Source organism: Falco cherrug, chromosome 9 (assembly GCF_023634085.1).
Source record: "Falco cherrug isolate bFalChe1 chromosome 9, bFalChe1.pri, whole genome shotgun sequence".
Classification (NCBI taxonomy): Eukaryota; Metazoa; Chordata; class Aves; order Falconiformes; family Falconidae; genus Falco; species Falco cherrug.
In genome coordinates, this window is record NC_073705.1 from 23,528,676 (window position 1) to 23,552,570 (window position 23,895).

Sequence of the window (23,895 nt, forward strand, 5' to 3'; positions counted from 1 at the left end):
GATGCTATTTTAGTGCCAGTCTCTATCCTGGGGAAAATAAGTTGCAGAGAATTGAACTTCATTGTACCTATAGCCATCCTTACCTTAAATCTTTGTTTACTGAGTATAACAGTGTTTCAAGCCTGCTGTGGCTTTAGTGCTCAAACAATAGCCTGAAATAATTTTTTTCACTATTGTAATGCAAACATGCTTAAAGTACTCCTGTTTTCACTTCAGATCTGTATGTGGAAGCAGTTCATGTGGCAGAAATGGCACCCAAGAGACCAGTTTCAGACCAATTTACACTTGAATTGCTATATATTATTTGATTGTTCAGAAATGCCATTACCCACTCAATTACATCTTTATAACGGCTACTAGCAGATGCCACCAACACGAAAAATCTAAAGCACTGTAGCTTGCCACTGTGAGAAGAGGCTTAATTGCTTTGAAGAGCAAACCCAGTTCAGAGACTGAGGTGTTTCCTCTTCTGAAAGAGAAAGCATCTCTACTGTATTGGAAAGTGAGCTGTACAGAGTTGCTACTTTCTGAGGCATGGCAGGCATCCTTTACTCAGTTCACAAGTAAGAGCTGTCTTTAAGGTGAATGGAACACTGTGATTGGTATCTGAACTTTGCTAGTTGAAGGGCCCAGCACTCCAACATCCAAGCAGCTCTCTGTAGGGAAGTTTTACTTGTTGATACAATAAATAAAGGGCACCGCAGCAGGTGGCATGACAGGATTCAGCCTCAAGTTTGTACAGATCTCAGTTGACTGGATTTACTGTCCCCAACTGAACAACTGACATCAGAACCCAAAACCAGTTTCAGTGTACATTACATTTCTTCTTCCCTCTGGTTCCCTTTTTTTCTCCCCCGTCCCACCTGGGGGAAAAGATCAGTAAATTTTAAGTCACATTGCTTTAAGGAAGCATGGGAAAGATGAGACACTTCAGAGTCTTAGTCTTTTTGACTAGTCAAAGCTAGAGATGCCTCTCAGCAAAGGATGATTCTTTCCTGACCAACAAATCTACTGGTTGCATTCATTTTGGGGTATCAGACCAAGAGCATTAAATACAGAGAGGAACATGTGCTAGCTTTAAGAATCTGGCACAGACAAGGATAACTGGCACAGGAAAGCAACATGTACTCTTCCCCTGTTACATCCCTGTTAGCACTGCATTGCTTTTTGGGCTGTCACAGCAGACTACTACAGGGACAGGGAGAAACTGTCAGCAGGGACAGCATACACTGATGGCAGATGTGTTTCTAAAGATAGGGACAGTACTTGTCTGGCCTAAATAGTTTTCTAAAGAAGCAGCTTTAGCCCTAGAAAATTCTATCTGATACATTATTTCCCATGAAGAATGAATTTACACTGAAGACTTTGCCACATAGTGCCTTACTACAAGAAAAGGAAAGTTGAGTAGAAAAGCAACATCTTGTCTGGCACTATCTTACTGCTTTATGGCTTGAGCTGTGGCTAAGTAGTAACACCATAGGAAACAAGTAGCTTTCTGCAGCAGCTGTGTTCTAGCTGCAGTTATACATAACCAGGCAGCAGTCAGCCTTGCAGCTGGCAGTCTGGCTGCAGCAGAGAAACAAGTCACTCACACAGGCTTTAGTTTCATTGGGCAGTTACAATTTATTGCATCTTACATCCTTAGGAATGGCAGCTAAAGTTTTCCACTTATCAGACCCAAATTTGTAAGTGTAGAGGCTTTATAACTGCCATTGCATTTCAGAACGTGCAAAAACTGATCCAGTGCCTCCCATACTAGACACGTATGTTTGCTTTAGACACATACTTTGTAAACCAGATGACGTCAGACTTAATTTTTTATTAAAAACAATGTATACTGTGGGTCCAGCGCTAGGAGCAGGAAATGCACTTCTCTATTTGCTGAACAGATGTTAAGCTCCAATTTGTATTGTGACAGCTTGAGTTGAGAGAGGATACAGCATCCTGAGTGGAAACTGAAGTGTTATTTTCCTGCACTTGTTTTTTGAACTGTCTCCCCCCCATCCAAAACATGTAACTGCATGAAAGAGTTCAGTCCGATTGCAGATCAGTCCACAAAAGGTCACAATGGAGTTCATCATTGGAGCAGGAAAACAAGATTTGTTTTTGACAGCGAGAAGTGCATACAATTGCCTTTTAAAGGATGAGGCTATTGAGGGTTTTTGCACTTCACAGTCCAAGGAAGATGAAAGTTCTGGCTTTGCCTAGACAGCTGATGCTTAGTCCTGCAAGATGTGAATGCTGCCAGCTGTCAGTTACACTATAGCCATCTTCACCTGAAAGTAATTTTTCCCATGATAGCAGAAACAAATATATTTAAGTTCTTGCTCCTCTCCACTCATGCCTGTGTTCTCCATAGGTCATGTAGTGTCACAGATTTATTTGTATACTCCATGCAGTTCAAATTGAACTGGCCACCTATTCCTGCGTGCTTGAATAGAGGGCCTCAATCTGCTTCTGGAATACTTTAACAAGCTCTGTTCGCTTTGCCTTCAGTGTTGGTGTCAAGAGTCCATTTTCTACAGAGAACATCTCTGTGTGGATGTACAGGTCTTTAACCTATTAAAAGAAAGTAATTTTGCACATAACACATAACAACTTGGAGGACAACCATCAGTTCTTCCCAGCTTCCTTGAGCTCAGTGCAAGAACTCAGTCTCAGGAGCTCCAGTAACTAAACTGTTTTTTGATGCAAATCAAACTCCTTTTAGCTGACACAGGAAGAGGATAGGCTGGAATTACAGTACAGCTGCTGCAGCCTATGGTGAGCCTCCACTCCATCCCATGGCAATTGCTACTGTGGCCCTGTACAGCGACCAGTCTCTTGGCCAAGAGACAGGCAGCCGGGCAATGTTTCATTGCCTACTTCAGTTGTCAGGGACAGCTGCTTAGGTCCCATCCTGGCACAGTCAGTAACAGGAATGAAGACTTCCCAGCCATTGCATTAGCCATACAGGTGCTTGTGACAAGCAGGATTTGGAAGTACTCACTTGCTCAAAGGATTTAAGGCCAGCCTCTTTCCCCAGTCTGACCATATCTTCTAAAATAGCTTTCTTCACTGCCTAGAAGAAACAGAGCAGGAGCAGAGTGGGTAAAGTTGCCATTTTGTAATTGCAACTCAAGACCATACCCACTGCTCACTCAGTGAAAACTGAGGTTGGCAAGAATGTACATATTTCAACATTCAAGATTTCTCTTATTATGAGAGGTTGTGCCTGTCTTCTTGCTGGAAAAGAAGCAGTGATAGCCCTTGAAACATCAAAAGACACCTACACTTAGTTCCAGTTTTTATTGTAAGGTTGTTTGCATGACTCACCCAGCATTAAGCCAGCTTAATTTACAAAAATAAAAAAGGGGGTAGAAGGAAGTCAAAGCAATGCAAGATGGGGCTTCAGAATTAAATTCTTTCTATAACCCACTAAAAACAAAGACACTTACTGGATTTTTGCAGACATCTTCATAGGAACCTTTTACTCCCAGTTTTGCTGCGAATTCTGGAAGCGTCTCGGGATCAGGAACCACTATACCTATTAGAAAAGACTGAAAACAGGTGGAAGTAGCCATGTTCAGACCAAGATAAGGCATCTGAAATTATTTTGTCTATGTGAACTTGATTGTTGACAGTGTCTCTATAACAAGCCACATCTACATCCCCATCCATTTCCAGAGTTTGGAAGATAGCTACAAAGGCTTCAGTCACTTACCTAAAGTTCTGACAGCAGTAATTGAAGTACTAATGTAGTTTGTTATGTGTGCTAAATGCTTCAGCAATTAATTTTGGCTGGTTTACAGGTTGAAGACAGGGCTCTGCTAGCATAGTGACACCTCTGTGGCAAACGAGTCAAGAAATACCCCTCTTAGGAAGACAGGCTGAGAGAGTTGGGGTTGTTCAGCCTGGAGAAGAGAAGGCTCTGGGGAGACCTTATAGCAGCCTCCCAGTACTTAAAGGGAGCCTGTAATAAAGATGGGGACAGACTTTTTAGTAGAGCCTGTAGGGATAGGACAAGGGGTAATATTTTTAAACTAAAAGAAAGTAGATTTAGGCTAGATATAAGGAAGAAATTGTGTTACAGTGAGGGTGGTGAAACACTGGGATAGGTTGCCCAGAGAGGTGCTAGATGCCCCATCCCTGGACACATTCAAGGTCAGGCTGGATGGGGCTCTGAGCAACCGGATCTAGCTGAATATGGCCCTGCTCATTGCAGGGGGTTTGGACTAGATAACCTTTAAAGGTCCCTTCCAACCCAAACTATTCATTAATTCTAAACTATATAGAGCTGACCTGACATACTAATCCCATACAAGTATGTAATTAGTCTTTACCCAGCTTGCAACTTGATGTCAAGATCTCCTTTTCTTTGGTGTCAATTGGGAAAGCTATAGGTCTGATAGGATATTTTTATAAACACGGCACTCTCAGGAACAGATCTTGTTCAAGGACTTTTCTATATGCATAATTTGTGTCCTGACCTTCCAGAACTCATTGTGGAAGGAGTCTTGCAGGATGCTCACTCCTGGCATCACTTACCCTCAGGCTTTCCCCATGTACAAAGACCTGGGCTACAGGAGCACTTCTGATATAGACATTTTCTATCTTCTCTGGAGCAATGTATTCTCCTTGTGCAAGTTTAAATATATTCTTCTTCCTATCAATGATCTTCAGTGTTCCATTCTAGAAGTTAAAGATGGAGGCCATTAGTTTCAAGTCTCTGTCTTGCTTCTATAAGAAGTAGAAGATAATAGGTTTAGCTTTGTTCTGTGAAAGGCACATGCTAGTCTGGAACTGGTCTTTGGTTTCTACAGAGAGAAGTGGCATGTCGTCTAATTTCTCCAGTTAGCTCAGGACGTGATTAGACAGCTTCTTTATTCTTTGACAGAAACCAAGACATCTTGTTCTTCACTGTGGAAGTGACACAGCCTTTACTGCTGGCTTAGCAGGTGTTACTTGAGATCTTGTCACCTAATTGGTCATTGGAGCTTTACCTGGAGTTACTCAGTGGATGATAAACTACTGTGGAAGGCTTTTCTCCTACAATTCACTTCTCCAGCTTTTCAGATTATTGTAAACTAACCAGAAATTCACATCCAAGGGATGGTTTGTTTTAAGTAATTACTCACTGGCAACCATTTCCCTATGTCTCCAGTGTGGAGCCAGCCATCTTTATCAATTGCTTCTGCTGTCTTCTCAGGGTCTTTCAGATAACCCTTGAACACATTTGGTCCTTTAATGCAGACCTGCAGCAAGCACAGAACAGCATTAGTACCAAGTCTTATCTTTCAGTATTTCCTGACACACACACACAGGGGATCGTACCTACCTCGCCTTCATTGTTAGAAGAGTAGTAGTTCATTTCTTCCACATCATCTAGTTTTATGATATTGCAAGCCAGAGGGGCTCCAACATGGCCTAAGAGGAAAAAAACCAAGAACAGTTATGTTTGGGGGATTCTGCTAGCAGTTGGCCCTAATTGATCTAAAGCTAGAAAGACTAGCTCTTGAAGCCAGATGGCAGAACTCGGGTGCTGCCTATGTATGAAAGACTTCAGTGATAGTAGATACTTAATGGCTCTTTGTTCACTGCTTTAGCAAGAACCAATACCCTTTAAAGGCATCTGACAACAGATGTTCCACAAAATTATTGTAATGCCATTTTCAGAACATTTCATGCAGGATAAGGAGCAGCTAAGTCTCAATGCTTAGAACCATTTATTGGCATAATCAACCACACCAGCCATGTAGCACACTTGCCTCCACAGAATTCCCTCATAGATCCTGGTATTCTTTTGCATTTTGTCCTCATTATGCTCTGCAGTTATGGTGTTCCCAAAGATGGTGACTTGGGCTTGAATTTAGAATACCCAATATTAAAAGCACCCTTGCGAAGATGAAAGCTAAATCTTCAATGTCAGGTAGTCCTTTAGAAAAATAGTCAAGTATCGCGTCTGATATTTTAGTCACTATGTTTTGAGTAAAACAAGTTATTTGGGGGCTAAAGCTAGCTTCTTAAAGCCATTTGGGAAATCCTTGTGCAGTTTGCTCAGCTCTGTACAGACACTCCTTTCCTGTACACTGGCACAAGGTCTAAGTTGACCTGTGTCACTTTACACAAAAGATCCTCCCGTAGTGAGTCCAGAATTTTGGTACCTATTAGGCAGACAGGTGACTTGCCACCAAGAATAACTTTGAGGTTAAGTACCCAGGATTTAACTTATATTGAAATAAAAGCAGTAGAGCACCTAAGCTTGAGTGCCACTCTCTCTTGACAGCTGTGGAAGAGTTTCCAAGTCCTGGCTACCATACCTGTTGTCCAGTCTCCAGGCATTGAGAAAGTGCATCCCGCTGAGCATTCAGTCTGGCCATAAGCTTCAAAGATCTGTGTAAGAAAGGATAAATATTCTTTGAACATCAAGTCCTTGGTGTGAAAGAGCTTAGTTTCAACTATGTCCATGCTCAAGTCTTCTTCTTAGGAAGGAAGCCAAGAAAATCTTAGCCTTTAAGATATCTTGGTCTTATTGATATAACCAGATGTTCTTCAAATTCACCTATCCAAACTTTGCTTTACCAAAACCTTGCTTTGGTCACCTCGTTCTCTGAACTGTGTTCTTAAGTGCACTACATTAGGAGCTCGTTGACTACCAGAATCAGCCACAGAGCACAAGAGGCAGCTGCCTAACTTTAAGTGCTGCATGTTCCTATTTCTCCTGCTATATTCCTCTTCCCAAAGCCTACAGGATAGTTTTTTGGTAGTGTAGTTTGAAGCCAGCCCTGCAGAATTTTTTTCCTGTTAGTGTTAGATCAAGCAGCCTGGAAATACTGAAGACTGACAGCAAGTGCCCCAGGAAGAAGCTGGGCTGGAGTACAGCTTTATCATTTGTCACTTATTTGGGCATAATCAAACAGGTCTTACTTTAAGAAAAAAACCCTCAACTTACCTGACAGCCTAATGCTGCTCTAAGAAATGTCAAGACAGAGGGAGATATAGGGGCTGCGCCTGTTACCATTATACGCACTCTTCCACCCATGGTTTCCTAGAAGTGAAATAGAAGCCATCAGATCCTCCGCTACTACATTGCTGAGCTCACTTACACTCGGAATAACTTACCTGAACTTTTTTGAAGATTAGTTTATCCCATATGCTGTCATTTCGAATTATGCCCTGTTTTATTTCAGCCATCTTCATAATCACAGCAAAGTTTAACAGGCAACGTTTCACTGGGCTCTTTGCACCACTTTGTATCTGCAACAAAAAGTATTGGTGACTCTTGGGTTTAACTCACATCTGTACCTCCAGTTCTTGCTTTGTTAGGAGGCAGTGTATCTTACTTTGATGTTCTGGGGTCTGTCTTCACTGCTGCCTAGGTCTAGGAGATGAACTAAGGGCTAATACTAATTCGTGCTAATGCTGACACACTTCAGCCATAGCTTTGAGGTATAGTAGGGACCCTACTATCTTTGCACTGGCTGCATTTGCATTCCAAAAGTAAACAAACTTTTTGTCTCTGAACAGCAACAGACTTAGCCCAGTCATGACTGGTTACACCAGGTGCCAGTACTCTTTCCATCACTTCAGAAAGGATACATTCAATATTCATTTAAACTTGTATGCTTGCTGAGACATATGAACATGAAGATAGTTAAGCTAAAATTGCTCACATACCTTGTCATATATCCTATTGAGCAGTCTTGGTACAACTGGAAATAGTGTTGGCTTCAAGGTTTTCATGTCATCTGTTAGCAACTTGATGTCTCCTTGGAAGAAGCCTACTTTTGCTCCACAGCTGTAGACCACAGTCTAAAAATTGACCAGGCTAAGCTTAGTCAAGGATAATTCCTAGCTTCATTAATTATTTGTTTATGGAAATATTCATATAATTATTTGTTTATGGAAAGCAGCATGATTTCTAGTGCCCAGTGACAGGAAAGTTCTTGTGTGAGTAGGTTTCAAGGAAATACAGAAGGCTATCATACCTTTCACTATATTGGTTTATAGAAGCTCAGATACATACATCTGTACATACCTGTACAACCCTCTCAAACATGTGAGCCAGGGGAAGGTAGGACATGGTGACATCTGAACTTGTACACTCAACTGTGTTCTAGAGGGGAAAGAAATAGAAGCAGGTTAGCATTCCCTATGCCTGCTTGACTTACTCTTAAGTAGAATGTGAATAAAGTTTGGATCAATTTGAGTACTTTGAAATAGACACTTCAAATGACTGAAGCAACTCAGGTTCATCCATCACCTTCAAAATTCACAACTGTAATTCAGCCATACTAGATCAAGATTAGTTTTATGTTTTGGCAAGACTTGAAATAGGGTAGTTGAGTATCTTGGCATTTAGCCCTGACTCATTCTAGAATAATTTCTGTGTAGAAGTTCTTGTTCAAGATTAAACCAAGTTTCTTGCAGTACTATTGTCCCATTGAAATACGGGCCTGAGGTGAATGGTTTGCAGAAAATGCCCACATTAAAGGTAGTTTCATGACTGAGCGACGTAGCCTAGAGAACACCATTAGCAGTAGCTTACCTCTGTGCTTCTAAGGAAGGCAGCAGCGTTTGCAACAACATTTTGATGTGTCAGCATGGCTCCTTTAGGGTTACCTTTGGAGAGATCAAGCAAAGTCAGCTGTAGCTCTGACTGCTTCTGCTGTCAGTTTCCCATGTCTTGTTTGGCTCAGTTTGAACCATCTTGGTATTAGGCTCAGTCATAGCATGCATTGTCTTAAGAGATCACAAATACACTTCATCTTGAGCGCTTTCAGCTATGGATATAACATAAAGGAAATGTCTACTGAAACAGCATTAGGAGTAGCATAGAGAATGCTGAAACAAGTTGTTTCTCTAGCCCCTGTGGATCAGAATACAGACACAGTTAAACAACAAATCTCTTTTAACATTAAGACTCTGTATTTTTCATAGGCTAAGACAACATGAATTTGGCTATTCTTCCCCCCAGCTCTAAGAAGCTTTGCCTTAGTGTACTTGACTTATGGTAACAGTGTCCCAAGTAAAACTGCAGTAGTGGCTTGGCACTGTTCTAATTTACTGTATTAATTCTGTGTCATTAGCAGTTTCTTTTTTGGGCTGGAAAGTTGTTTTGGTGCTTTTGGGGTTTTTTTTACAGCACAGGGAGAATGTTTTAATGGGGAAGCATCACTATATATTCTCTTACCTGTGGTTCCACTGGTAAAACACACAATGCAAAGATCTTCAGGTTTAGGAGGCTAGAGGGAAAAAGTCATATAAGGTCAACAGAGTAAGGATTATATTGCTTGTCAGCATCTACATACACTTCCTAAATTGGGATAAACCAGGAATTCTGTTTGGAAACAGCAAGACAAGATAGAAAAAGAATCCTGCCAGCCTCCTCTACTAGCAGCATGGCAAGAGGTCTTTTCAGAGTGTAGTTTTGCAAAATTATAACTGTTCCACAGAGATACTTACAACTGGTTCTCTGATGTTGTTTCTTCCCAGCTCCTGTGTTAAAGAGAAAATGCAGCTTAACAATTGCAACAGAAAGACATGCAACAATAGTAGATGAATAATTTCATGTCAAATGCAACACTTGTTTTTACTTTGCCTCTTGATAATGTTTCTAATTCAGAGAGAGATGCTGGTCTTCCTGAATTTAATACACACAACTTGGAAAAGCTGATGCCTGGGGTTGTGGAAAGCATAAATCTTGAGTGTGTAGAAAGTGATCAGAACTACTTCAGGAATTTGGAAATCCTGAGTGGAGATACTTCGTTTTGTTTGATGTAAGCCACATGCCTTTACATCTTTTTATACATTTATGCATCATATCTGGAAGATTAAGCCTAGTATTGGGATGTCAAAGCAGCCAGTAATTTGCACTTAGAGTTTTCAATTATACTCAATTGCCAACTTAGAAGCCTGATAAATCCTGTTAAAACTTCACCATGAATTAAGCTAAGGAAGTCTTCAGTTTAATGCATACTGACTGTCCACAATACACGGACCCAACTTTTGTCAATGGCTTGAACTCTGCAAGTCCACTTGGCTAAATATACCAAGTTTCAAAATGACTGCTCATCAAGGTCTCAGTTACAGGATGTGACAACTGGATAATGCTTACATTAAAGTGTCATTGTTGCCAGGGAAGGTCCAGATGTCTAGCTGGCAAGGTATTCCTCTGCAAGATCTAGCAGAAGCCTTTAGCCACCTACCTCAACTTCCTGCAGTGCTAGAATTTCGATTCCCACTTTAGCTCCTCTGTCCTTGAGCTCTTTATCAAATAGATCCATGAGAATGATAGTCTTCAGATATGGGGTCTTTTCTTGCTCACAGTTCTCAAGCAAGATCTGTGCCTTCTCGGGCTTGTCACAGATCACTATGTTTATGTCAGCTGTAGAAAAGAAATTACATTTCAGAAGTCTGTTTAGAAGACATGAGGCTAGAGAGTGGCAGCTTAGTAGTGCATACATTTAGAACATAGCATTGGTTTGTTCTAAATCCATTTGCATTTGTTCACGTGGATTCAGTGGCTGGCTTACAGTGCTAAGAAGGTTCCTTCTACCATGGCCAACTGATGGGGCAAACTTGAGATTTCAGCTATACAAAGTGAGGGCAACTGCTGAGGAACTGAAGACAAGTATCTTCAGTCACAGTCAAGATAGGCATTTGAACTTTTGGTATTGCCATAAAAGCTCAGAATTGTTCTCACTGATTGTTTAGGTTTAGCCCTCTTCCTTAAATCTAAAGGAATTTAGACCCTGCTTGAAAGAGGTAGCTAAAATTCTTGAGTTGATGCCTCAGGTTCCCTGGATGTGCAAGAGAGTTTTATGCAATTACAGAAGCATTTCCCATTAAGCTGGCAGATGAATTGGATTTGCCTGAACATGCTGGTTCCCCATTAGCCTAGTAAGTCACAGCTGCATAGTCAAGGCAAGACCTGTTTGCAGTGTTCACCAGCATAACTGTCAAAGTGATTTTGTTGGCAAATCCTGTTTATGGGTTGGATCCCAGATCGTTGTGACAGCAGTGGATATCTCCCTGCCACCCAATTTCTCCTCTAAAACTAGGGGAAGAATGTTTGAAGGTTTATTCAAGCTTCCTCATCAGTTTCTTTCATGATGGCACGCTAGTTGTTGCTTCTGTAGAACAACAGGCCCTAACCAAATGGATAAAACAAATTTAGGCACGTCTTTACCCTCCCCTCCTCCACTCTTTATATCCTACAACTTCAAATAACAGACACACATCTAGTCTTAATTTGCATGCAAGTTTTCTTTGTCTTGTTTTGTCTGCATTGTCTGACTGATTTGGCAGTGTGGGAGTTCAAGATTGCAAAACCTCAACTAGCAAATGGTTGAGCACTCTGACTGCAGGATGGTCCACAGGATTTAGCAGGTCTTTAGTGGACTTGCACTGAAAATGCCAGGAGACATAGGAAACCCACTGGCTTCTTCTAGGCATTGAACCATGTTCTTCGCAAAGCAGCTTTGTTTACAGAATTAAGTGTCTATAAAAGTAAAAGAGCAGTAAGGTTAAAGCTACTCTGATTTTTGCATCAAATTCCCTTGAACTTCCACCTTCTCCAAACAAAAGTTCTTAGAGAAATCATTATGAAACAGTGGAACTCCATATTTACCTTTGTTAACAATATATACAATGGCCTCTGGCCCCAGAGTGTCATACAGTGGAACAGCAACCATTGAGTAAGTGTAGCAGGCGTACTCTGAAATGATCCACTGAAGAGAGAAAACAATACAGCTAAAGAAAACTAGCAGCTCACAAAACAGGATTACCTACAGATTTCATACAGCTTGACTAGCCCATGCACACATTAGTAGTGGGGTTGTGTAAGGAGCATGTCCATGAGATTCTCTGAGTAGTGAGGGTTCAAGATCGTTGTATTGTATGGCTGGCATGGTATGTGCTCTGCAGTAATAAGGGAACTGGGGAAGCAAAAGCCAGTTGTGATTGTTCCTCATGTGGCCTGAGGTGATTTAAATATAGACCCTTTTCTCTCCCCAAGGTGTCAGAATATTCTGGGAAAGAATATTCAATTTCTTGCTTACCTCTGGCCTGTTCTGAGCAAAAATGCCAATAAACTGGTTTGATGATGGTTTGCATCCTTTTTGCAGAAGCCCTGATCCCAGGTATTGAGCTCTGTCCAAAACCTGTAAGATAGTTTTCCCCCACTTTAGTGTTACAAGACAGCATCCCAAATTAAATCATCTGTCATGTGCAATACTCACCTGTCTATATGTCAGCCACTGATAAGGTTGGTTGGGTTTTCTGTAGCCTAAACAGCTTCCATTTCCTAATAGAAGAGTTCAGGAAAGCAATTGTAAAGCTAAGTACTGAAATTGCATAGCACTGCAGCACAACACTTTATGTGAAGTATTTTTAGTCAGACATCCAGGTAACTGCATGGACCGTGGAAGTGCAGTGTCCTTAGTTAAGCACTCTGCCCAAGCCAAGACAGTAAGACTGTTAGCTTCATCCTTACAAGCAATACTTCCAAGATCTGGTGATAATTTCCATTTCATAGTCCACATGAGATTGAAACGGCTTGTGAGCTATCACATATTCCCATGCATGGGACCCCTGAAGTTGCATATGCAGAAATGCACACCTGTTGTAATTATGCAGTAATTTCACACTGAAACCCGTATCATAAGACAAAGCAGAGGTGTTTCCTCCCAGTTCCTTCTGATGCTGAGTGTCTGCTGACTTCACTGAACTCTAACATCTTAAGCTTCTGATATTTGTTCCTGCCCAGCCTGCCAACTAAGACTACTTTTAAATGGAGGGGAGTGGAATACGGTCAAGTGTCACTCCACCTCACAGAAGGCTAGGAAAGCTTTTGCTAGCCTGTATTATTACAACAGACAAGAGGCAAGGCAAAAGAGCTTGGAATAATTTTATTTACTTGCGATAGGCAAGTACTAACTGGCAGATGCAAAACTTACCAGAAGCATGCAGTCCTCTCTGGAAAACTTCATACAAGGTTTTAGCATCTTCAAAGTAATAAGAAAGCAGGTTATTATCTGTCAAGAGTGCACCTCTTCTGGCTCCCCCCTGGGAACAGAGCATAGTTATGAATCGGTGCAGAACAGATGCAATGTAATTTGTTCCTCAGCCATTCTCCCAGCAATCCCCTTTAAAGCATTTCAGTACCATTGCATTGTTAGGGAAGTCTCGTTTTCCTTCCTGATTTTGATCTACTCGGTCATCAGTCATATGCAGAGGAATTTTCTAGTTGGCCTAGATTAATATTCAATTACAGGTCATTAGAGAGAGCTTAACTAAGACTGGGTGCTACCACTTGCCTAGTTAAATGAAGTCTAGCACCAGCCTCAAAGCCAATGCAAAGCATTTGAAAAAGTCAGTGACAAGGCCATCCGGTAAAAAGCCCACCTAACCCTGCTGGCAAGAGCTGCTGTTTCTTACTCTCACTGTCTTAAGACTTCCCTACTCCCCACCATACTGTTGAGTTGTACACCTGGGAGGAGAGGCTGTGCGTATCAGACAGGAGAGTTTCCACTGATAACCAGAGGCAGAATGGATCAGTATTCACATTAAGCTCAAAAATAGTCCACGCCCACAAGCAGAGTAAGTATTACCTCAATTCCTATTGACTGCTTGTTCAAATCAACAGGAGGCAAAACAGGTTTTGGCCTGCTTATCACCCACAGGAAGATGACAGCTCCAAATACTATAAGACTAATCAATGCTGGTGTTGGGAGCGGTGAGAACAAGACTTGAAGTATCCAGATCATTGTGCTGGATCAGTGAAGCCAGAGTTGAACCTGAAACAAACAGGAGGTTTAATAGACATGAGTTAGAAACACTCACTACCTATGACCACGGTTACTTAAGTAGTTTGTTAAGCAATACTACAAATCATTTCAGCCGTTTGCCCCTAAAGAGTCCTGGTACAATAATGAAGCATACTTATGCAATGCTTTAAGCCTCTTAAGAGATCTCAGGTCACCTGTCCCCATAATTCTTAATCCATGCTGCATCCACCTCCATAAAAAGCTGAAGCCTGATGAAGTCAGACAAGGAACAGATGTCAATTCTATCTATTTAAGAGTAAAAATATGCCTGGGGGAAAAATAGTATTTAATTTCTCAGATTTTAACTATAACCAAAAAATGCCTACACTTGAGTGGTGTGAGTAATGGAAGTAAGAAAACTCGTCACTATTACAGCTGTCGCGTAGGATGGGGTATTGCTAAATTACATGTTACACCTACATATCTAAGTGTGCAAGACAAGCAGTGTCTTCACTGTCAGCTGCTCTTACTGGAAAGCAGGGTTTATGCTGGACAAGTATTTCAAATAGTGAAAGCATGTTCAGCATGAGATGCAGCACAAGTCAAAGCTCTGAAAGTTAGTTTCCACTAAGGAGTGGTGACCTGGAAGTCGGAGTGTGCAATGGAAGTCTAGCTAGGAAATACAGCAGCAGTTCTGCCGCTTGGATCCTCCAGAGTCTTTTCCTTCAAGGGCATGGAAACAAAAACTGAGCATCCAAGATTTCTTATAAGAAACAAAGAGACATCTAGCTCAGCCTCCTCCCTTAGAAACAAGTACTTTAATCTCTAAAATGTTCTGGTATGTTTAAGATTGAATGGCCAAGACAGATCTAGCACAGGCGACTGCTTTTTTTCTGAATCAACTCAGATCTCACCAACATAACTTTGCTAGTATCCTGCTATGCAGCACATGACACGTCACACTTTGCAAGATGAATAACCACACCCTTCCAAAGTCCTTCATATAGAATCAAGGGAACCCAGTCAGTAGATGGTATAGCAGCTAGCAACTAACTAAATCCCTCTACAAGAAGAATACCAGGCTTTCCAGAGCAATGGGCTCCAGTTACCCTTTAATCATAATTCCAAGAAAGCTGAAGTTATTTTCCAGGCAGTCAGTAAATTCAGTCAAGCCCCTAAGTCAGAATTTGGGTCTCTAAGCTCAGACTAACCAGAGTTAGATCACCCATATCTGGTTTATGGTTTTGTTGTTTCCAGTTTCCAGTGGCTGCATTCATCAGCAACCCTCATGTGTTCTGTGGTGACAGAAGGCATGTTTTGCCCACTCAGCAGCTGGGTAAGGAAAGGTACCTCAGAGGCTTGTCATCAAGTCCAAGCTGCCAAAAGCATGTCACCTGCATATCTGAAAAGTACCAACTCCCTAGACCTCTTTTCTACTCTAAGCCTTAGTTACAATGTGCCCTTCAAGCTCCTGACCTTGGTTTCAGGTATTGAGTAAAAAAAAAAGCCTGTGCTCCAGCAAGAAAGGCAGGCACTGCCCTTGGCACTCTGCACCGCCTGTTCCAGTCACTGGGCATATCAAACAAGCAAGCAGAAACCTGCTCTTTCTGCAGCGCAGGGTATCACCCCTCTCCACACCATTCTTTTGGTCCTTTCTCAATTGAGCCTGGAGAAAAAAAAATCCCCTAAAGCCAGGTCTGCTGATCAAGTTTACATTCAGGGCAAAGCCACTTAACAGTAGCACTGCTCCCTTCGGAAGACTGAAGATTATTAATTAAGTGAATTTGCCAATCGGCTGTTTTTCGTCATTTATACATTTGGCATTGTAACCCATTACTGGAGCAGTTAGTAAACAGCTTTCTGCAGGTGATTAAACCATATCTGGTTTATGGTGCCACTTCCTCTTTTGTTAACATGAACAAGTCACTTTTCTGTAGCATGAACACCAAGGCAGCTCGGTAGAGGCATCTCCACTCCAGTATGAAGAAAAGTTAGATATACAAACTTTATTCCTTTAACTCAGAGCCCACTACTAGATCCAAGTGACAGGGCAAATCACATTTGCACCATTTGTATGTTGAAAGCTTGTTAGAAGTTGGAAAAACTAGACCTTGGCACATCTATTCTCACATCTTTTTAGAGGGATAGCAGAACACTCATAATCAAAATTCAGGGGAACTGAACAACAGCAATCAGCTTGGGCTATTTTCCAGTGTTTTTCCATCCCCAGATGGGCCAGAAGGAGGTTGAACTCAGTGCATTTCAGATGAGACTTCCCAAATGTCAAAAATGGACATGACATTTTTCAATCAGTAAGAGAAAAGAGCTGTATGCAGGCAACTGAAGAGACCACATGCCTGTCCAGCTGTATTAGTTTTAAGGGCTCTCGTGCTCATTTTAATAGTAATTTTAAGACAACTTCCTAGAAACCAGGAAGGATTGGTTGCCTTTAGAGTATCATGCTAGAGGTAATAGACAGAACTGGGGATCATGTCTATCACACCAAGTCCTCTACTGTAACTTATTAACACTGCTTAGCATTAACGCTGCCTGATCAGACACATCAGCGCAGTTGTCACAAATAGCTACTGTCTGTTACATGGACTTCTTTGACAGAAAATTAACGGAGTACACTTGTCTGACCTTTTTGTGGTAAGGATCCGAGAATCCACTAACCCCGAATGCTCCATGCAGCAGTAGATGAGTCACCGAAAATCTTACCGCCACAGTATTTTCATCTCCTCACTGACTCACATGCAAGGCAGTTTGTACCAAGACATGTAGGATGACTGAAGATCAGGCCCTGAAGGATAATGATGCTTGGAGTAGAGAACCCAAAGTCCAGAGAGAACACCTGATCAAGTTGAGAAAAGCCTGAGGATGATTAAATGCAGCAAAGCTTTTGCCTTCGGATTCTGAATTGATTCCACAAGCCTCTCACATAGAGAGAAATGGAAACCAGACAGTAGTCTAATCCCAGTGTAACCTAACCAGCATCCCTATAGCCAGTCAAGGATGATTTTTAGTTATAAGCCAAATGGATTTTTATTTTAAAGAAAGATCTGTTGCCAAGTTTATCTCTAAAGCCTGGGAAGTATTAATGCTCATTTGCTTCTACGTTGGTTGGGTTTTTTTTAGTAACTATCTTCATTAGCCCATTTACAGCATTGTATGAGACTATAAGTGCAAGAGTCAATACCTACCATACTTTAAAGCTACAGGAGTTAGTGTTGTGTCAAAAAACAAGCGCAGATACCTAGATACCTAGCAATACATGAAAAAATGCTTTTCATATCTGAAGGACTATTTTCAATTCCTCTACTGCATGAATAGAATAGTGACAGCATTTTGCTTTTACTTTCCAACCACGTTTCCTCAGCTGGGCTTTAGTCACTCCTGTTGAAGTACGTACCGTGTGTTACGCAGGCTGTGGCAGACACTGTCAGCAGATTTGTCTCGGTTCCCAGCATTAGAACAGCTCTGTGCTTAGAGCTTCAGCTGTAACTACTTGTCAAATCCAAGTCACTGCTAATTAATCACCTCAAGTATCCTCCTGCTGCTTAATCCTGCTGTCCTCAGAGCGGGAGAGCGAGCAGAGAAGACACAAGTCTGTACTTGACAATTCTCTGTCCGTGGGAAGGGAACAGATTTACCCTAGATCTTTCCTGTGCAGCAGCTACAGCCAGTGCTTAACCCAGAAATCCAAATGCCCTGTGCATACATAATACCTGATCTATATCAGCTGAGTGAAAACTCAACTCAGTGCAGCATCAGACAAAGCCAGGGCATTATTTTAGACACCAGCTTCCACTGAGGCGCAAGTCTGAGCACCAGCTGCTTTCTCAAGTGTGTAGGGGGGGCAGGGGTGCAGCACCTGAACCCCTCTGTTCTGCAGGACTTGGCTGCCAGTGACCAGAAAGATACAAAAAGCACAGGAGGCCTCAAACCAGCTGTTAGGGCTCTTGTGCATAAGATGCATTTAGACAAAAAGTGCACTTAGGTTGTCTGCCCTGATCAATGGTCAGGGATAAAATGCACTGGGCTCCAGAGTGCAGAGTTTTTATCTTAGGTTTTATCAGAGGAGATTACAGCAATACCATTTACAGCCTTGAGTCCAGGAGTACATGTTCTTTTTTCTACTGTATGCTCACCCCCAGCACCTCTACAGCAATTCCTTCACTAGCTAGAAGGAACGAGACAGTTATTCTCTCTATTCTTTTCAAGTCAGGAGATTCTCTCCACTGGAAAGCAATATGAAGAAAGAAATCAGTGGCATTTCTATTGCAGTAGTTCTTCACAGACAGCAAAGCAACCTCTGATACTTGCACAATTTCAAAAGCAATGGCCATGCACTGCCTGGGAGAATGTATTCTAGATTTATCTTTGTCTCAAGTTCACCTAAGAAACAGTTTGCGTATGCTCTTGAAGTGATCATGAGAACTTGTTGCTCAGCATTACTAAGATAACATTGACTTTCCGAGCAGGAAGCATAGAGTCCAACCAACTACAGTGGGGCCACTAATCAGTTAGTTAACCACCAGTAGCTCACTCTACATTTGCTTACGCAGTGCAGCTCTTGCCTGGTGTCCTGCAGATGCGAGACACTCTGCCAGTTGTTACTCCTTTGAAGCACTATATCCCATCTTCCTCCAGCCGCAGCAAGAAGTCTTGTGTTCTGCAGGATTTAGGAACATCTAACATTCAGCATGCAGAGAGAAGCTAAAGTGCAAAAAGCTCAGCAATGGCTGCTGAACATAGCCACGTCAAAACCACAAAGCAAAATGCACAGTAACTTGCATGAAGCCCAAGACACACTTTAGTTAGGCTCGGCTTTCAGAGTACCTCTTATGAACGTCAGAGCCAAACAGTTCAAGTGCCCTTTGATCTTGGCTGAGAAGCGCTCTGCTGGGCCCTGGGGAAGAGCGAGGCCTCAGTAACTTACTTTCAGGAAGTTTAGTGCTCTGTGGTTTCAGGCTACGTGTTACAGGCTATTTCTGGACCTTGCTCGTGAAACCTACTGAACTCGGGCTTTCAGTAGGCTTAAATAGAAAGGTCATGTTTATAAAGATTTTTACTACGTCTAATATTACTGTCCCTCCATCAGGAAGGCAATGATACCATGACAGTTCTTAGTACTGAAAGTAGTTTTGTCAGGTAAGTTGAAAAGCTAAGCTTTCATGTTTGTTGTTTTTGGGTTTGGGTTTTTGTTTGTTTTTTTTTTGTATCAGGTTTTCTCCTTGAAAACTACCTACACAGAAAGATAGGGCATATTCAGCTAGCCCTTTGAAGTTTTGAAAAATTTAAAATAGTCAGTATAATGCATATAAAACATGCATGCATCAACATTATATTAATAGGAAATTTTCTCCAGACACACAAGCATGGTTTAAAGAGCTAGAACTAAAGCTCAATTGAATTGAATTGAAAATTCACATAGAACTCCTAAGAAAGCAAGAATATCACCATTAAGCACCTTACGTAGCCACACAGAAAAAAGGTAGCACTAAAACCTTCTAGGCATTAACATCTTTTATCTCTACATGTTAATAAAGAATTTACATTATGAAGAACAAAGAGCAAACATATACCTGAACTGAATTCAGCCTAAGGTTAACATCTAACTGATAGCACACTACCAGACATTTCCTAGCAGCTCCTGAAAACTCATTATCTTGAACCCTACAGCTAATCACTGCACTTGCACATAGGTCACAGTAAAGCTCATCTAAGTAACAGCAAGCAAGGCAGAGCTCCGTTACTCACACAGAAAATGTTTCAGAGCAAATACGCAGATAAGAACCGGTGATCACAAACACCTACCATTTTGAAGATGGAGTGGGAAGCCAACCTCTTTTCCCTAAGTAAAAGGGAGCCTTAGCAGCAGAGTAGCAAGCCAACACCTATTAGGTAACACTCACATTAAAATCTACAGCTGGTTCCCTCTCCCTGGTTCAAATGAATCAGCGAGCAGAGAGGCACGCTGGGAAGCGGGAGGAACGGGCAAGGGGGAGCTGAAGTGGTTAGAAAAAGAAAACACAGAGGAAGTTGTTGAGCTTTTTGTTTGTTTTAGGAAAACAGCTTGAGGTTTACATGTTTCTGAAGAACTGGGTGAGAGGGAGACCAAACCTTTTTGAAATTGCATTTATAATTTCCTGTGTATAATCTATTTGCTGTTGTTTTCTCTGCGTACAAAGCTGTCTGCTCAACAAAGCACTTCTCTCGCTACAGCTGCACGTGCATTAAGCTGAGCAGACCTATTATAGCCCAAAATATCAACAAAATATTTTGAGTACAGTATTTCTTATGTGCTGTTGTAACATACTTGCTGGTGAGATGGATCCCTGTTTCTGCCACTGGGTTTGGTTCATTTGGTTTTGGTGGTCTACTTGTAGGCTTCCTGCCCCCACCCCTCTTCCCCCAAAAGCTACCTGGTTCTTTCTGCTGTTGTATAGACTTACATATATACAACTATTTGCACAAGGCTATGGTGATTCACATTTCAAACCTTAGTTTTGTTTCCTGCTATGACAGGGATTTTGCTTCAGGTTTTATAGTTGCACTTCTTCATTTACAAGTTCAGAGCTGCTGCAGTTCCCCCTTTTTTTTTTCTCCGGTGCTTGTCTATCATAACTGGGATTTGGCAGCTGGTTTGGAGGGGTGGGAAGACAGTAGCTTCACCTCTCTTTAGTGCCTTGACCTCAGGTCTTGGAATTGTTTGCCTGCTTAACTGTTTGTCCATCTGAAAGTTTTTCTGCGCTGCATGATTTCAGAATAATCTGCTTAGCTAGACTAACTGTAGCTGGGGTGGAATAACACAGCATGTACTTGCTTCCAGAGCACAACCTGGCCTGGACCTTGGCATACTAAAACTTATAGCCTCTACTAATTGCAATTATATTTTTATTGCTGCTGTAAACTTTATACTATTCAGGTAAAGCTAACTTATGCTGTAATTGTGGCATTATTTAATAATGCAGATACACTTTTAGGGAAGCTGAGGCTTAATTCACCGATTTTGCTGTACAGTTTACATAAAGATGAAAAAGAAATAGCTTGTCCTGAATAAAACTCCTCTGCCTTTGGCTTTCCCTACCCAGACATGTTCCTGTGGCATTTAAGTGAAGGTGTGACCTTCAGCTGTAATAGTGCCAGTCAGGATGCACTGGTGTGTAGAGAGAGGGAATACCTCTTACAGAGAAGGGGAAGAAGGCCAGGCTTCCAACCCAGCCAGCTCTGTTAGCACCTTCTCCGGGTGCCTCACTAAGGGATTTCCCCCTTCAGGTATCTGGTCTCAGGCTGTTATTTTTCCAGGAGGAAGAGACGAAGCAGTGAATTTACCCTGTCTCTGATCAGCTGTTGGGTAGCAATGCTGTGCATCTTAGATGCATTGACTGGGGGCCACAGGTGCAAGAGAACATGCCCGCAGTGCTGTCCTGCCTGGCCTGCCAGAAGCCCAGCATGTGATATCAGTGGTCCCTGGACTGGTGAGGTTACACTGCATTGCCTGCACTTAGCAGGTCCCACAGCTCCGACATAAATGGGATTAAGGGATGCACACAGGAAAGCCCTGGGGAGGATTGCTTCTTGTTAATGATTGGTTCTGTTCAATGCTCATAAATCAGAATATAGCTGATGCTCTTTCCCTTCCCTGGTATGCATAAGAAGTGACATGCAAATTTTGATGCTTTTAATTTTTTATGCTGCCTCAAATGACCTGAATAAACTCCAGATTTTTATGAGGCACAAATCCATTTGTTGCTAGTAATTCTCTGCCAAAAAAAATGAAGCAGACATGAATAACTCAACCTTTGCTTCTTTATGTACATGTATGTAAAATGTACACCTGCATCTTTCATACCCATTAGCAAATTAAGATGTGCAGTAGGTAGAGTATGGGTATAGAGAGTTCAAGTAGTTTCCTTTCTGGTTTTACTGTCACAAAAGGTTTTCTTAGAGGATGGATAAGATGAGCTTTTATAATAAAGATTAAGTTCATAGCACAACACTGGCTTTTGATATCCAAAGATGCCAAAACAGCCCATTTACCTATAGCAAATAGCGGAGGATGTAACTAAATGAAGGGGAAGCATTAGCCCAGTGTTTAGTTTTCTCTGTTGTCACTTCACAACTTGGATCTACATTTTGAGTCTGTGGGAAGTGTGGGCTCACTTTATTTGAAGGGGTTTTGAATTCCAGGTTTTTTTCTTAATGCTATGAATATAATTATTCTTTATTGCTCTGCTACACCTTTCAAGGGCAGCTTCTAGCTTTTGTAAAGCAGTGTAACTGCACAGGGACATAATCTTCTCAGAGCATAGGTGGGCTCCTCTGAGAAGGTAGTATGGACAGGATGATGGGCATAGGTCTTGGAAGAGCAGGATGCTTTTTGCCAGTTTTCTTACTTGTAGCTTCATTTCTGGTTTATCTTTGCCTCCGTTCTCCTGTCCTTTGTTACAGCTGCAGCTCTGTACAGAAGCAAGGGTTTGGAGAAGGCTCCATCTCCATAACTACACCAAGCAGTTGTACCAAGGCAACAGCAGCAGTCTTGCGTACCATACTCCAAGATCTGTGCTTTTAAAATGTTAAAAAAAGGCATTCTAGCCAGCTTCTGTGTTCTTAGTTAGGGATTAAGGTCCTATTGTAGTAAATGTTGCTAATAAGCTTGTGTGTATAAATGATTTAGTCTATAACAAGTTCTTATTGACAAGACTTCAAAAATCTGCCTGTGATACTGCAGAACCAAATGGTTCTTCTATTTCTGGAACTCTGTTTTAAGCATAAATCTGAATTGGAGCTTGGCACGGGTACTCCATGCACTGTATCTTTAAATAGACACAATTTACAAACTGATAAGAAAATGAGTTCAGCCTGGATGGTCATCAGGTTTACCAGTTCCAGCCAGCCTATAGTAGCAGGGAGCGTTCAGGCTGCTGCTCTCACTCAGGCTGTGATTTCTCTGTGCGCCAGCCAAGCCCAGACTTGCTTCTTTAACAACATGCAGCCAGTTATGCAGCCGTTGCCTTTAACAGCACACAGCATGATGAGAAGAGTGCACTGGTCACAAGCATTGCAGCACGTTAAGTAGATTATCCCACTTGCAGTACTTCTCTGCAGGAGCAGGAAGCCTAGTACTTGGGAGGCATGGATCATGCGAGATTTGCTTACCTTCCGTCAGCTGGAGGAGGGTGGAGGGACCGGTACAGCTTGCTTCCTTCGCTGCTTTGCAACTCCAAGTGGGTGTTCAAGGGTTGGTGCTTACCCAGCTCCTGTGGCAGGACTAAGCCCCGAATCATCAGTGTGTCGCTTTAATAAACGGGCAACACTGCACCCAGGTAACCTTTGAACCTGCGTTGCAACAGGTTCAAAGGTAAAAAAAAAAAATATTCCTGATCAAATATAAAGAGCAATTTTGGCTGGTTAGAAATGTTAAACACACAACTCTTGCGCAACAGCTTTAGAAGAGAGCAGCACGTTGTGAAAGCTAACCCCAGCCCGGCGGAAGCGGCACACTTGCGTTTTTAATAGGACTCTCATTTACTCTGAGTATGCATGGGGCACTGAGTAAGTCTTGTTCCACTGAGAAAAGGTGCCTCTGAGATTGCACTTTGAGCAAGCAAACATATTCTGATATTTTTCCCTACTGCTTTGTGTAGGGGCCTCTCCTTAAACACATCCAACTGCTGAGACATGAGCTAAAGCAGCCCATGAAGCAGGACGCTGCTTTTTGGTGGGGACTCTCAGTGCGGTTGGGATGTGCAGGGAGCTGGTTATCCTACCGTGATGCACCTTCTCTTTTGAAGGTGTGCAAAGGGTATTGGGCTTGCTGGACTGGCAAGTAGGCTAATCCTGCTTCATCAGAGATTTCTTGTGTTAAGATTTAAATGACTGATTTTTTTTTTCTTTTTTTTTTTTTGGTCTTCCTCCATCTATGAAATGGGAGTAACAGAGCTGTTGTTTTTTAATGCTGCTTGAGAAAGACTCAGCTGTGAGGTGAGGTATGCAGGCTGAGCTGGCAGGTGGACCTTCTTGGCTTCATTTCCAAAAGCTGTGGATGTGATCTTTGGAAGAAGTTTGATCCTCATGATCCAAGAGATAAGGCTAAATAGCAAAGTCCTTTCCGCACTCACTTAATACTATTGGGACTGGT

At 41.9% G+C, this 23,895-nt stretch overlaps 1 protein-coding gene across 2 annotated transcripts; it reads right to left on the reverse strand.

The window, feature by feature from the left end:
- Nucleotides 1-1,598: 1,598 nt before the first annotated feature.
- On the reverse strand, nucleotides 1,599-23,124 carry ACSL5 (acyl-CoA synthetase long chain family member 5). 2 transcript variants are annotated; one of them, XM_027812126.2, is made up of 21 exons: nucleotides 22,914-23,124; nucleotides 13,593-13,778; nucleotides 12,939-13,047; nucleotides 12,222-12,286; nucleotides 12,042-12,143; nucleotides 11,612-11,711; nucleotides 10,188-10,366; nucleotides 9,445-9,477; nucleotides 9,173-9,224; nucleotides 8,528-8,601; nucleotides 8,018-8,095; nucleotides 7,657-7,791; nucleotides 7,102-7,236; nucleotides 6,932-7,027; nucleotides 6,300-6,372; nucleotides 5,318-5,406; nucleotides 5,118-5,234; nucleotides 4,528-4,671; nucleotides 3,438-3,539; nucleotides 2,990-3,061; nucleotides 1,599-2,559 (listed from the first exon to the last, which is right to left on the reverse strand). In XM_027812126.2, exons 2-21 carry the CDS (start codon nucleotides 13,746-13,748, stop codon nucleotides 2,419-2,421), a joined length of 2,052 nt encoding a protein of 683 aa, XP_027667927.1. In that variant the 5' UTR covers nucleotides 13,749-13,778; nucleotides 22,914-23,124; the 3' UTR covers nucleotides 1,599-2,418. The 2 variants fall into 2 exon arrangements, with proteins under 2 accessions (XP_027667927.1, XP_055575756.1); XM_055719781.1 differs by lacking the exon at nucleotides 22,914-23,124 and adding an exon at nucleotides 19,569-19,783.
- Between the last annotated feature and the right edge of the window lie 771 nt (nucleotides 23,125-23,895).